Source organism: Puma concolor, chromosome C2, assembly GCF_028749965.1.
Source record: "Puma concolor isolate L17-30 chromosome C2, mPumCon1.1.hap2, whole genome shotgun sequence".
Classification (NCBI taxonomy): Eukaryota; Metazoa; Chordata; class Mammalia; order Carnivora; family Felidae; genus Puma; species Puma concolor.
Genome location: NC_141675.1, coordinates 159273387 through 159287245, shown reverse-complemented (window position 1 = coordinate 159287245; position 13859 = coordinate 159273387). Strand labels below are relative to the sequence as shown.

The window sequence follows — 13859 nt, the reverse complement described above, 5'->3', positions numbered from 1 at the left end:
CAGCCATCAGCCGCAGGCCCGAGCCCTGACCCCCGGGATCTGGACCACTCCGGGCAGGGGAGGGCGTTTCCCAAAGGCCCCAAGGCCCAAGGTGCGGCTGCCTGTGGGGCCGTCCCTGGGGGCTCCACCTCCCAGAACACACCCCCTGCGGCCTCTGCTGGGGAGCCTACCAGGCAGGATGCTGCAGGACGTCTCTGCCGTCGAAAGAGAAGACGCGGGCCCCGGGCTTCAGCTGGCCCTCGGAGCCGGAGAACAAGGCCTCCCAGCTGGGAAACAGCACCTCGTCCTGGGGAGGGCGGTGTCGCAGGACTTACTCCCGCCCCAGGGACGCCCTGCCGCGGGGCCTCCACCCCCAGGTCTGCGGTGAGGCCACTGCCTCTGGCCCCAAGGCGCGCTGGTGCTCCCCAGCTCCCAGGAAGCACTCGGCGGTGGGAGAGAGGCATGGGGACTGCCCCAGAGACGGTTCCCAGCCCCGGCTCGGAGGTGGCTGCGTGCGAGGGCCCGGCCCTGCCTCCTGCCCCTGAAGGCGCCCCGTGAGATGGGGTGGCTGTGGGGGGTTGGGGACCCCGCCGGACCTCCGCCCCTTGCCCCACGCGGGAGCCCTCACGCACCCGGAGGTTGACGATGGGCACGCCCGTGCGGTCAGCGCGGCGCACGATGCTGTAGAGGTCCTGCAGCCGCGAGGACAGGAAGGCGCGGAAAGTGCCCGCCAGCCCCACGGCGCGCGCCTGCTGAAAGCACTGGAAGTCCGCGCCCCGGATGCCGCGCATGCCGCCCGGCTGGGGGCTGTTGAGTGCGACCAGGTGGAGCTGTGGAGGGGCCGCGGGGGTCAGCCACCAGCCCCGGGCCGGCCGAGGAGCTGAGCGTGCACAGAGAGCCCGCGTGACCGGCCCCGGGGGCCCCAAGAGGACCAGCCCAGCCCCTCGGCCTAGGGCAGCAGGGACCGCGGTGGGCTGGGGGCCAGGGGGTCCAGAGTGGCCGCCGTCAGGCCCCCACCCCTGCCCGGCTCCTCGGGCTCTCCCGCTTCTCGAAGGCCCAGAGAGCCCTCCCATCCCGGCAGCCCTGGGAGTCCGTGGGAGCCGAGGGGCTGGTGGGTCACTCACCACGGGCTGGAAGTCCTGGTGGGTGTGGGTACGGGCGGGCCCGCCGGTGGGGCGAGCCGGCTGGACGCGCAGGTAGGGGCCGTGGTGGGGGGCGCCAGGGTAGGGCCGGGGGTCCGGCAGGTGCGGGGGGCCGGCCAGGATGTCATCCGCCCGCCAGGGCCGCGCCGTGGAGTGGGTGAGCTCCCGCCGGGGGTACGGGTTGCCCTCGTGCAGCTGCACCAGCGGGGGCTGTAGGGCGGCCACCTCGTTGTCCTGCGGACGCAGAGGCAGAGGCAGAGGCGCCGTGGGCGGGGGCTCTGCCCTCCTGTCCGGGCGGCCCTCTCCTCCTGCACCTGCGGCTTGTGCTCTCGTAGGCTGGAGGGGGCGCCCTGCCGGCCTGACGTGCAAAGTGGGTGGCTGGCCCTGCGCTCAGGCACCCCGCCCCGCTCGGGACATTCCCTGACCTTCCAGCCCCCTCACTGCCACCCAGACACGCAAGTTCTCCGCTCCTTACGCCCCGTGCGTCCACCTCAGGTGATCTGCACCGACCCCCCCCTTCCCCTGTCCTCCCCCAGCACCCAGTGCCTCTGACACCCCATGTGCTCTGTGACTAGGCACCTTTCCCTGCTAAGACGATAAAACAGGTTGTCTATCCTCCGTCATCTTTGCCACCTTTCCCCCAGCCCGTGAGCTCCGCAGGGGCCTCGTGTGTCCCGCAGAGGCAGGGGCCTCGTGTGTCCCTCCCTGTCTAAACCAGCGCCTGGCCCGAGACCACACCGAATGAAGGAAGGAAGGAACGAGCGAGGGAGGACTCCCTGGGCTCCGTGAGCGGGCGGACTCGCCGGGAGCCCAGGACACACACTACCTAACGCAGCCTCGGTCCCGGGCCCTTTAAGAAGTGCTGGCTTAGAAGAGCCGCAGCAGTGGGAAACCTGAGTATGTGGGCTCCTCCGTCCCCCGGGCCCCGCGCTCGGAGAGGGGTGGGCAGCGTGGCCCGAAGGGAGGCGGCCTCGTGGCCTGCACACCACCTCCCACGCCCAGCCCCCAGAGCCCCAGGTGTGCCGGGGACGCGAGGCCGTGCTCGGCCTGCCACCGTGGAGCCCCAGCCAGACGTCCCCTGGGCTCCAAGCCCTGAACTCGGCTGCGTCCTTACCGTCCCACGTGGGAGGGGTGTCCGCGCCTCCAGCTGAAAGAAAATGCAGGGGTCACCCCAGCAACCCTGACGCCTGGCACCCCCTCCCCGCCCCAGCGGAAGCCGGCACGGCTACACCCTGGTGCCTGTGCCATCAGCGGGCGCACAGCACCTCACGTGCATCGGCTGTAAGAGGTGGGAGTCACTTCTCTGTAAACCCCAAACTGCTCGGAAGGCCCGGAGTTAAAAAATAAACGTGAGGAGGGAGCACGGTCACTGCATGAGGCGCTCACCCCACAGGACAACCGAGACCAAGGCTCAGGCTCGCTGTGGGGGGCCCCCTTCCCCCCCACATGCTCTCCTGAACCCCAAGCAAGCTCGAGAAGGTCTCCTGCCCCTTCCCCGTGCAGGTAACTCACCAGGACCTTCCGGAACCCATTCCGGACCCGGACGTACAGCTCCTCTGTCTCAGCCACAAAGATGAGCCAGCCCTCCGGAACCTCTGGCACCTTGTCCAGCATGGTCTGGTACGTGGCCCAGATCCTTACCTGCTGGAAGCCCGACCCAGTGGGTGCCCTCGCACACAGGCAGTGTCTGGGCTCATGGGGGGTGGGGGGAGGACACTTCCGGATGAGGGACAGTCCTGAAGGCCTAAGTGTGTTCCTTTCTCGATCAGGCTGTTCCCTGAGAATGCTCTGTGGCACCGGGACGGTGAGGCCACCCTCGGGGAGGGCTGGATGCCAAGTGCCCACGTGCCCGGTGAGCCCTGCTGGGGACCCTTCTTAATGGCTGTCCTCCCTTGTCCTCCCCTGCCCACCCAAGTCCCACGGCCACCCCCAGGCTCCCCGTTTTCTGCTTTGCAAACCACATCTCAGGGCTGCCGTGCATCTGTGCATGGGGCAGGGCCAGGCCCAGTGCTGGGACCCTCCGGAGCAGGCCACCCACAGGTCTGCAGAGGGGAGGGCGGCCGGGCAGGCGACTGGGCAGCAAGCATCTGACCGGTAAGGAACACGGGGACCCTTACCCCTGAGGAGGTGCCCATGGTTCCAGGGGGTCCGGGGGGCCCAGGTGGGCCTGGGGGGCCGGGAACACTGATTGCTGCAAGAGAAGAGCCAGAGATGGGAACGCATGGCCCTGGCTGGACGAGGCCGGAGACCAGGTACCCGCCCCTGCTTGACTTACTCTGCCTGTAAGGGCCGGGGAAGGAAGGGGGCCCTGGGGGCCCAGGGGGGCCGGGGGGGCCAGGAGGCCCCTGACGCCCCTCATGGCCGATGCCAGGGGGCCCCTGAGGTCCAGGTGGGCCTGGCTGGCCCCGAATGCTCTCTCCCTTGGGACCCTAGGGGAGACAACAGAACATGTGGCAGAGGCCCTGCGGGGAGCCCCCTGCCTGCCCCCACGATGGCCGGGGAAACCTGGCCTCCCACATGGTGTGCTCTGTGCTGGGAAGGGATCCCAGAACACGGACCAGAGCACGCCCTGGACAGAGGTTCGGTCCCCCGAAGGCCCTCGTTCCCCCTCCATCCCTCAGGCAGAAGCTGGGGCCTGTGCCCCCCGGAATCTTTTAGGGCAGATGGTCTCCCTGAGGGAGGGCTGGGTGAGGGCCCCTATGCCCCCCATTCTCCTGGCTGGCTGGGGGGGGCCCAGGCCGTGACCCACCAGGCCTGCCCCGTGTCCCCCCCTGCCAGGAGTGGGGGCAATCTTTTGGGCCTTGCAGGCATCCACAGCTGGGCTGGACCTGGCCCAGGACGTTGGGGACACGGGCTCTGGCTCGGGCCTGCAGGCAGCCAGGAGTCCAGACTTACCGGAATCCCAGGGTAGCCTGGCGGGCCGGGGGGGCCGGGCACACTGGAGCCGAAGAATCCGCCACCCCCGGGCTCACCCCGTTCGCCCTTCTGCCCCGGGTCTCCTCTATCACCCTTCTCCCCCTGTGGATGGAAATGCGGTCTGAGACAGCCCGGCTCCCGCTGCTGACCTGGGAGGGGCAGGCCGACCCCCGGAAGCCCCAAGTCGGCAGGGTGAGGCAGCCGGAAGCTTCTGGAGCCCAGGGGGTCCGGCACACCCTGCAGGACAGGACTTGTCTCCCCACCTTCTGAGCCCCCAAGGAACCCAGCCAGGGTGGGACAGGCGACGGGGACGCGGGTGACACCCACCTTCATTTCAGCCTCCAGATGGAGGAGGTCGAGCGGGAACTGCCCTGTAGGAGAGATGGGGCGCCAAGGTGAGTGTCTCGGCAGCGCCATGCCCCCCACCTACAGCTGCCTTTGTTGCCTTCTAGAACGTCTGTTTCTGGGGGGCCCCCTGCAGTTTTGTTACACTTTTGTAAATGGCGGCCCCGGAATGTTTTAGGGGTGCAGCAGCAGGACCGGACAGTAAGGCTGGTTCACACCCGTGGCCTCACTGGTGGGGACACAGGAAGACGTGTGTCACCTCGTGATGGGAGTTCCAGGACGCGTCTGGCGGCTCGGACGGTTCCCCGTGACGCCCGCCTGCCTCTGGCGGCCACAGGTCTGACCTCCTCTTGTAATGGCACCTTTTTAGAATTTCTTTTTGTTTATTACCAGTTGATTTTTGTGAATCGCCCCTGTGACCTTGGTAAGTCTACCTATTAATTGCAACGGTATGTTCTTTTGGGTGGTTGATGTTCCCAAACCCGTCTGTACAAATGGCAGGTACTTCTTCCTTCGCAACCCTCCCCACCCTCCCGGGGCAGCGGCCACCACCCTGAGCACCAGCCACCCTGCAGCCCTAGCGAGGGTGGAGGCGGAGCAGCCCTTTGCCCCTCGCTCGCTGGCTCGCTCGCTCGCAGGGCTCCCTCCTTTCTCCGTCCTGCAGGGGGCGTGCCAGGATTAGCGGTCTTTCCAAAAACTACCTTGACTTGCAAATGGTTGTTCACTCAGCTTGAGCTGTAGCATTTCTTCCCTTTTCTTTGCTTTTCTATGTTAATTTTACTTTATTTTTTAACATAATTTCTTGTCAAGTTGACTGACATACAGTGTGCACAGTGCGCTCCTGGTTTTGGGGGTAGATTCCCGTGACTCATTGCTTCTGTACAACCCAGTGCTCATCCCAAACAGTGCCCTCCTCAGTGCCCATCTCTTTTGTTAAAGGTAAATTTGCTATTTGTTTTCTGACTTCTTGAGCTGAGTGCTGAGAAACATGTCCCGCTTGAGGCTGTGAGTTCCTGAACAGTTAACAGGACCCGTGGCCTGGGGCCCAGCTAGGCCGGCCGATGGGTGCGTGGCCCCCATCTGGGGGCGGGGGGGGTCCTGCTGCCGCGGGGCCGCTGCGGCCACGGACTCGGCCGGGGCCTCACCACCTTCCACCTGCCGGTTGTGAGTGGTTCCTCCTTTTCTGGAAGGGAAGTGCGCTGCTCTGGGGTCATCTTCCAGGTGTGTCTGTGACGCTGACTTCCTGCTCGCTTTCTGCCAGGCGAGGGCCCGTGTGGTGGAGACAGGGTCCCCGTGTTGCTGCCAGGGCCCCAGGGCCCCAAGGCCAGGTCGGGAACTCCGTCTCCTGCCTGAGCTGTTCTTTGTGAGCTGGTGCCGTCACTTCCTGAGAGCCGGCCATACCCCCACGAGGACGGATCTGTGTCGTCCTTCTCCTGTAGGTTGCTGCTCTTTACGTCTTGAGGCTGCGTTGTTAGAGGCACAGGATTTGGAATTGCTGTATTTTTCTGGTGGGTTTACTCCTTTTTCATAATGGACTTTTTTTTTCCGAGTTTCTGGCAATGTTTCCTGCCTCAAGGTACACTCGTCTGATTTCTCACACACAAACAGATATTTGTACACACACACACACACACACACACACACACACACAGGTGCATTCACAGACGCATGTAGACACACACCCATGCAAAGGTGCACATTCACACACAGGTGCACATGTGCACACACACAGGTACATTCACAGATGCACGCAGGTGCACACACAGCCCCATGCACAGGTGCACACACACACAGGTGCATTCACAGATACACAGGCACACAAAGGCACACATATACATAGGTACATGTATGTGCACAGGTGCACTCACACGTGCACACACAAGAACACGGGCACGCTCACACATACAGGTGCACATGAGCACACAAGCACACAGGTGCACTCACAGATGCACACATGCGCACACAGGGGCATGCACACACACAGGTGCACATTCACGCACACAGGTGCACACACAGGTCCGTTCATAGATGCGGACACATGCACACGGGAGCACACACAGGTGCACATTCAGACACAGGTGCACACACACAGGTGCACACATGCACACACACAGGCTTGGTTTGCCTGCCCCTGTCCCGCATTCAGCTTGTGTGTCTGTCCTCATATTTGCAGTGTCCCTCGTAAGCAGCATATGGTTTTGTTTTTATCCAACTGCCGACGTTTACCTTTAACGGAGTATTCAGTGGGTTCCCGTTCAGTGCACTTACGGACAGATGTCAGTTTGAACCAACTATGTTAAATGTGCCTGGTTCCATCTGCTCTGTGCTCCCTTTTCTCTCCTTTCGTGTCGTCTTCAGGGTCCGGTAATTTTGGTGGCATCCTCGCCGGGCATGCTTAGTTGCGTGGTCCTGGCCCGTCGTTGGCTCCACCCCCGGAAGCGGCGAGGTATGTCCCGCTTCGACCACGCTGAACGAGGGCAGCGGTTCGCTCCTGGGGGTCTCCCCTCCAGCATCGCCTCCTTCTCGAAGGGCCCTTGCCATCTGTCCCGTCCCATCAGGGCGGGTCCTCCGACGGCCTCGCTCTGAAGGGGGTTTCCGCCGACGCACACAGGCCATCTTTACGTCGTCCTGAGGCCTCTTCTCTGGCGTCTGTCTTCCGTGCGGAGGAGTGAGGTCCTGTTGGTCGGTGGAGCGAAGGGCTCCTTCGGCCTCAGAAAACCCTTCACCGTGACGCCTCCAGGTGCTCTCCCGCCGGCGCCCCTGCCCCTGCCCCGGCCCGCGGCCTCCACGCAGACCTCTCTCGCTCCCCTCCCGGTCTCGTCTGCCGAAACTCACGCGGCCTCCTCGGGTCCAGTGGCCGCGCCCCTCCATCCCAGAACGGAACCGGGTTCTTTCCAGGGTCCCGGCTCCCTGCGCTCACCCCCACCTTCCCTTTGCTGGAGCACTGTCGTGATTCAAGCTCCCACCCTGGCTGGCTCTCCTGGGGGCCTGTCTCACCTCTGCTCTCCTGCCTGCATTCCGGTCCGTTCTGGCCATTTTGTTCACCTGCTCAGCCTAAATCGTAGGCCCTCGGTGAGCTCACCTTCCTCAGGGAGCGGCTTCTGCCTCTAGCAGTCCTCAGGGAAAACCCTGGGTCTCAGCCCCGCCCGGCGGCCTGTCTCTGACCCCGCCCTTGCTCTGGGCTGCAGCCCCTCACTGGGGGGGCCCCGGTCGGCCACCCTTTAGTTGTCACTGCCTGGGGCTGGGGGCCCCGGCCCTCTGGGCTTCTGTCCTGCTAGCCCCCAACAGCCACCCTGTCGTTTTCTTCTATTTCATTCAGCAGTGGAAGAATTTGGCAGAGTCGTCCCACCGTCCAGTCCCTCGGAAGGAACCTGTGAGGTGCTAAGACTTCAGCCCCGGGGCAATCGGGCCAAGGGAGGACTCCACGCAGCCAGTGGGAGGGGAGGGTGCCGGGGCCCAGCTCCGCCCTTCAGCCCCGCTGTCCTTGAAGCCCTGGGCCCTGAGGCTTTGGGCCAACTAGGGATCAAACCGCCACAGGTGCCATCGGGCCCCATACGCCTGGAAGGGGTGTCCTTCCTCCAGGAGGGCACGGGTAACCACAGAGGACAGTGCCGGGGACCCACCCCAGCCCAGGGCCGCTTGGAGCACACTCACCTGGTGGTCCTGGTGGGCCCACTTCTCCTTTGTCACCCTTCGGTCCAGGAGGCCCCTGGTACCCTGGAGGGACAGAGACCCAGGAGTGCCCATCATTGAGCTGTGACAGGGCCCTTGGGCCATGCCCCTGTGCCCCGCTCACCCCCAGCCCTTGTGAGTGCTGCGTGCACTAGCCTGGACGGGGGAGGAGCACCACACGAGTTTGGGAGCCTTCAGAGCAAGAGCTTTTGTTGAGCAGAAGCACTCGGGGGTCCCACCCAAGGGGCTGCCCCTGGAGGCCACACCACTCCCGCGGGGCGGGCGCGGGCTGACAGAGCAGGCCCGGGCAGGGGGCAGATCTAAATTCCGCACGCAAGTGGGTGTCTACTCAGTGTCCGGGGCTGTCCCCCGCGAGGCTGCCAGGACGGCCGTGCTGGGACGACCCAGGAGGTCCCGCGAGAGGCCCGTGATCACTCTGGAGCAGGGGACATGGGCCAACGAGGCATTCCTGCTTCCCCTGGAGCCCAGGCTCACAGAAGGAAGTCCTGCGGCATCCAGCATCCCCAAGAGAAGCCACCGCCCCAGCCACCGCGAGGCCCCAGGGGCCCTCACCTGGCAATCCTGGAGGTCCAGGGCGGCCAGACTCCATGAAGGCCTGCAAAGAAGCTGGCCAGTGAGGCGAGGGGCTCTGCGGATTGAGGGCAGCACCACCCCAGCGGTCTCTGAGCCCGGAGCCCCAGCCCTCTGTGAGGCCACACACACACCAGTCCCCCGTAGGAGCATGGGGAGGGGGAGGGGGAGGAGACGGGGGTTTGGAATCAAGAGCCCTGATTGTGATATGACCTGCCCCTTAGGAGTCACTTCATGTGGCTGAACCTTGTAAAACAGGGGTGTCTGCCCCCCAGGACCACATGGCTGAGGTTCAGGCTCCCAGATGCAGAGAGCCCTCACTTCCCCAGGTGGGGTTTGTTTTCTAATGGAGTACTGGCCAGCCCCCTGCCAGAAATTGGGGTGTCCCCTCCCTGGGAGAGGCTGACCCCTCCAGGGGGTGGCTGGTGGATAGGGCCTGTGAGGAGGGGAGTGGGGGTACTTACGTTGCTGTCATAGACGGGAGTCCCGGGAGGGCCTGGGGGTCCTGGAGGCCCCGGGGGACCGGGTGGGCCCTGCATGCGGAAGACAGAACACGAGGTCAGTCACGTTCACAGCCAGGCCATGGATGTGACCAGGGCAGCAGATGTGAGGGGGAATATTTCACTAAATATCTCACTAAAATCAGAAAACTGAACGTGTGTGACAGCATATAATCAGGAAGCATCCAGTTTGGTTGTGGCTGTGGGGCGCCCAAGCACAGCTGCCCCTTTCAGAACGTGCCTGGGGGACGTGGAGAGGGCGACAGGACTGGCGGGGAGCACGGAGACTAACGCAGAGTCTGGGAGCTCATCTGTGTATTTCCACGTTCAAGGCAGAGCCCCAGGAGGCCCAGAGGCCAGCAGGCTGAGCCCATGTGTGAACTTTCATTTACTTATTCACAGAAAGAGAAGAGACAGCCACCCAGGTGGGGTGCAAAGCACTCATTCTGGCAGTGACCTGCTTACTGGACAAAGCACCAGCCTGTGTAACTCACGCTGCGTCAGGAGTGAGACCAGGGCCAGTGAGGTCGTGCAAACCTCAGGACCCGGCCCCGCCTGCCCTGCGGTCGCCTCCTTGCAGTGCCCCACTGAGGCCAAGGACAGAGGGACTGGAGGCAGCACAGAGGTGGGGTGTCGGGCCCCCAGAGGAGCCGCTGGAGGCGGAGCCCTGTCCCAGCACACTCCACGGGGCACACATGCGCCCTTAGGTCAGAACTGACTCGCCGTCCGCCCTTAGGTCAGAAGTGCGCAAAGGATCCCGGCGCCTGTCTTGCTTGTCGAGGCCCGCGACCCGTCTTTGTGTCACTACTTCAGATCGCTGCGAGATGTCACCTCCTGCCTCTTGAGTTTTCACGAGGCAGCAGCCACATTTAGGCCACGGGAGGAAGGAGCCACGATGAAGAACCAGCAGTGATGGCAAAAGCAGAAAAGTGGGGACCGTCTGACACGCTGGCCTCGGGACCCCACGCCCCGGCCCGGGCCGTGGGAGCAAAGTCACCGAGTGCACCTGGCAGCTGGCTGGGTGCCCGGCCGCGGGATCGGGAGCAGGTCCCGTGTCTGGAGGCCCCCTCTTAGGGAGAAACGGATAAAAACACCCAGGCTACCAACATAAACCCTGCTCAGAAGCCGGTGAGGCGCTGAGAGTTGGGCTGTGGTGCTGAGTGAGGGGCCCCACCGGGGGCAGGGGTCACGCCCGGGACCCACGCGGCCGTGCCCTTCCAGAAGAGCCACTCGGGGCCCCTGTCCCCGCAGCTCAGCTGGAGTGTGCGCACACATGTGTGGGGTCCTCGTGCCAGAGGACCGGCCCGGTGTGGTCACGGCGCAGGGCCCTCCACGCCCCTGGGCGTCCCAGCCACGCCGTCCGCCCCTTGGGGGACACTCACCCTCACACCAAAGCCGACGCTGGCATGTCCTGGCTCCCCTTTCTCGCCCTTCAGTCCGTTCATCCCGGGGCGACCCTGGGGCAGGGCACAGGGGCGGTCGCTGCCGGAGCTGGCTCATGCCAGCCTGGCCAGCTCTCGGTCCCCGCCCAGGGCCTCCTAGGGCGCCAGCCCCTCTGGCCCGAGCCGCCCACAAACGGGCTGGGCAGCCCTAAGGCTTCGTCCTGGAGAAGCCGTCCCTAGGCGGGGTGGTCCCTGGGGGCAGGGCAGGGGGAGGAACCGTGGTCTGCGGCCCCCCAGGCCCCCAGGGGCCAGGCCCGAACGAGATCCTGGGTCCTTACCGGCCGCCCAGGGAAGCCAATCTCCCCTTTGTGCCCCGGCCGTCCATACGGACCCTGCAGGAAGGAGGAGCGCCTTTCAGGAGAGCAGGGGCCAGCGTCTGCGGTGGCCTCCCGCCCGACACCTGCCTCCGTGTTCGCCAAGCACGCCCGGATGTACGCTCGGGCCACCACGCCCGCTCAGCGGCCAGGCCGTCACGGCACCTCGTGTTCCGTCACACCGCGCACGCGTGCTCGCGGTGGGAGGCGTGCGCCTACTCACCGGCGGTCCTCGGAAGCCGGGCTCTCCCTGAACAGGAAACCAGAAGGCGCCGTCAGATGGCCGGCGGGGCAGTGCCCGAGGGGCTCCAACCGTGCCAGGGACGGAAGGAAACGGCAGAGGGAGCATGCTCTAGATGGGGGTTTTTGTCCCCAGGGAGCACGGACGAGGCCTGCCGTGGGCCCCCCCCCCCCCCCGACCTCGGGGCCGGCCTAAGTTCTCTGGGCCCTGAGATCTAAGGTCCCACTGCCCATCCCAGACAACCCTGGGAGACTTCAGGGCCCCTCCGGGCCTGTCCCCCACGGCCACTGAATCTGGGTCCAAGTCCTCCCCGCACCCTCTCAGGGCCTGTCTGGGGGTGGGGGCTGAGGGAGGAGGGCCGGGACCCCTCCACGGTGGCAGCACCCAGAGGCAGAGGGGCAGCTGCATCCTCAGGGAGGGGCGTCTGCAGGTGAGGCCCCTGCTGAGTCCCCCTCCTCCAGAGCCCCCAGCCCCTCGGCAGGGCGGGCTCAGCTGACAGGCAGGGGATAACCAGGGGCCGGCTGGGTGGTGGCCAACCCAGGCGTACGGGCTCTGACCCTCCCAGTGCGGCACTGAGAGAGGGACAGACAGGGAAGGGCGAGGGGCCCAGGCTACAGAAGTTTCCAGAGCCCTCTCAGGAACCCCGCCCCGCCCCAGCCCCCGGCCTGGACAAAGGTGAGCAATCCCAGGCACCGGGCTCACCTTGGCTCCTTTCTGGGCAGGGCCCAGCGTGCCGCCATCGGGGCTGAAGACTGGGCCCGGCTCGCCCTTCTCGCCCTGGAACAGCGGGGTTGACGGCATGAGGCCGGCTCTGGGGAAGGGAGGGCCCTCGACTCCCACAGTAAAGCCCCAACTCGGGGCATGAACACCAACCCCGGAGCAGGTGCATGGTGAGCGGGGTCCTCCCCTCCCTGGGCTCTGCCGTGGGGTGGTCTCCGCGGGGCCTCCATGGGTCACAGTGAGGTGACCGTGAAGAGAACCGGCATCAGACTCGGTCAGGGCTCTCGTGTCCCCATCGTCCCCCCAGGGTCACAGAGCAGATGGTGCCTGAGTCTCTCACCTTGGGTCCCGGGGGGCCCCGCTGGCCTTTGGAGCCCAGATCTCCCTTTGGCCCGGCCGGTCCCTATGAGGAGACAGGAATGAGGGCCACGCGAGGGACCCTGTCCCACCGCGGCCGCCTGGGCACACCTGCCTCCTCGTCCTGACCCACACCCCGAGACCCCGCCCTGGTCCCCGGGGGCTTCTGCGCAGGAGCCTGAAGGTTCCCCGGCTCTGCGGGCACCCTCCGGCACTGGGCTCACCAGGGGCTCGGGGCCGGTGCGAGGAGGGCCGAGGGGCGACTTACAGGAAAGCCCGCGTACCCCGGCCGGCCCTACGGAAGAGAGGGGCCGGGTCAGCTCGGGGCGGGCGCGGAGCCGGCTGTGGCTCCCCCCTGGGACGGCGTGCACGTACCTCAGGTCCCGGCATGCCTGCCACCGCTCTCTGTCCACGGGCCGGCGGAAACACAGGCCGGAGGAGGAAAAGGGAAAACACGTTAGAGTTAAAGCCCAGCTCGCCTCACGGGCCCAAGGAAACAGCACAGCAATCAATGCCCAAGAAAAACTGCGTTCACTCGCCGTCCTGGCTTTGGCCTCAGGTCCCTCAGATCAGGCACTGGAGAAGCTTCCAGAGACCCCGGGGCCAGAGCGGACTGCCGGCATCTGGGAACCCAGGGGGTTCTGATGGGGCAGCTCAGAGGCTGAGGACACGAGGGTCTCAGTGGGAGAGGCCTTGCTCCATTTAGATTTTCTGCTATAGAATTTCCATTTCTCTCCGGTCACCCACTGCCATAACTTTTTTCTCATTCAAATAATTTAAAAGTCTCACCATAATGAGACACCATCGCTGGTCCAGAATAGAACCAAGTGGAAACCCTGGAGTCTTTAGGGGGCACCCGAGGTGGGGGGGAGCCGACGTGGGGTCAGGGACCGGGCTGGCACCCGCCGTGGCCAGTGCCAGGGGGAGGGCCGGGCACAGCGCCTGCCCACCCACGCAGTGTTCTTACGTCCTGCTCCGACACGTAGACGACAGGTCCTGGGGGCCCGGGGGGTCCGGGGAGGCCAGGCTGCCCCACTCCATCCCTCCCTGGGTCACCCTGGAAGAGAAAGCCGGTGTCTGACTCTCAGATGGCTCGCGGGGGCCTCCAGATTGTCCGGGCAGCCCTGGAAGGGACCCCAAGCCCACCCAGGGCTCGGAAGGGGTTCCTGGTGCCCACAGGGTGTGAGGAGGCGCCTGGGCTGGGGACGGCAGTGCTGAGGGCCCCACCTCCCGGCAGGGCAGGCTCCGAGCCAGCACCCCTCAAGGCTTGGCCACGCACGTGCCCGGCCCGCAGACTCCGAGCCCCACTCACTTTCTCTCCCTGGGTCCCTTTTTCTCCTTTGGGTCCCTGCAAAGATGGAAACAGTTCATCTCAAACAGAGCCTGAGCCCCCTTCCTGGAGACCCCACACCACCAGCAGCGGCTCTGAATGGAGACGTAGAGAGTTCTTCCTGGGAAAGGGGGCTGAGCCAGGCAGGAAGCCCGGCGGGCAGCCTGGACCCCCTGCCCACGGAGCCGGGGTCTCTGAGCCCTGTGGGCTACAGAGCACTGGTCAGGACCCCGAGACCACACCGAGGTGTCAGCCTCATCAGCCGCTCGGGTGGTCCACTCCCCCACCCCAAGCGTTCCTAGTGGTCGTG

At 65.3% G+C, this 13859-nt stretch overlaps 1 protein-coding gene and 1 long non-coding RNA gene across 7 annotated transcripts in view; one reads left to right on the top strand and one right to left on the bottom strand.

The window, feature by feature from the left end:
• Positions 1-13859, bottom strand: part of COL18A1 (collagen type XVIII alpha 1 chain) — a 51847-nt gene that overhangs the window by 429 nt on the left and 37559 nt on the right. For 2 of the 4 annotated variants that reach the window (XM_086676163.1, XM_086676165.1), the window contains exons 20-40: positions 13532-13567; positions 13187-13276; positions 12595-12624; positions 12488-12514; positions 12203-12265; positions 11845-11919; positions 11125-11151; positions 10866-10919; positions 10528-10602; positions 9110-9178; positions 8628-8670; positions 8037-8099; positions 4365-4408; positions 4017-4139; positions 3397-3550; positions 3239-3312; positions 2634-2765; positions 2236-2268; positions 1104-1355; positions 612-809; positions 171-286 (exon numbers count right to left, since the gene is read on the bottom strand). In XM_086676163.1, coding sequence (XP_086532289.1) covers positions 171-286; positions 612-809; positions 1104-1355; positions 2236-2268; positions 2634-2765; positions 3239-3312; positions 3397-3550; positions 4017-4139; positions 4365-4408; positions 8037-8099; positions 8628-8670; positions 9110-9178; positions 10528-10602; positions 10866-10919; positions 11125-11151; positions 11845-11919; positions 12203-12265; positions 12488-12514; positions 12595-12624; positions 13187-13276; positions 13532-13567 — 1778 coding nt within the window. The remainder of the gene's footprint in view (positions 1-170; positions 287-611; positions 810-1103; positions 1356-2235; positions 2269-2633; positions 2766-3238; positions 3313-3396; positions 3551-4016; positions 4140-4364; positions 4409-8036; positions 8100-8627; positions 8671-9109; positions 9179-10527; positions 10603-10865; positions 10920-11124; positions 11152-11844; positions 11920-12202; positions 12266-12487; positions 12515-12594; positions 12625-13186; positions 13277-13531; positions 13568-13859) is intronic. The other 2 variants (XM_086676164.1, XM_086676166.1) reach the window with 1 other exon arrangement.
• LOC147577676 (uncharacterized) lies at positions 1807-13855 on the top strand. 3 transcript variants are annotated; one of them, XR_015240519.1, is made up of 8 exons: positions 1807-2741; positions 2891-4432; positions 4561-5890; positions 6741-7122; positions 7702-8688; positions 9548-9770; positions 9882-12032; positions 13576-13855. It is a non-coding gene; the product is annotated as an uncharacterized LOC147577676 (long non-coding RNA). The 3 variants fall into 3 exon arrangements; XR_015240520.1 differs by having other exon boundaries at positions 7705-8688; positions 9548-12032; XR_015240518.1 differs by having other exon boundaries at positions 9548-12032.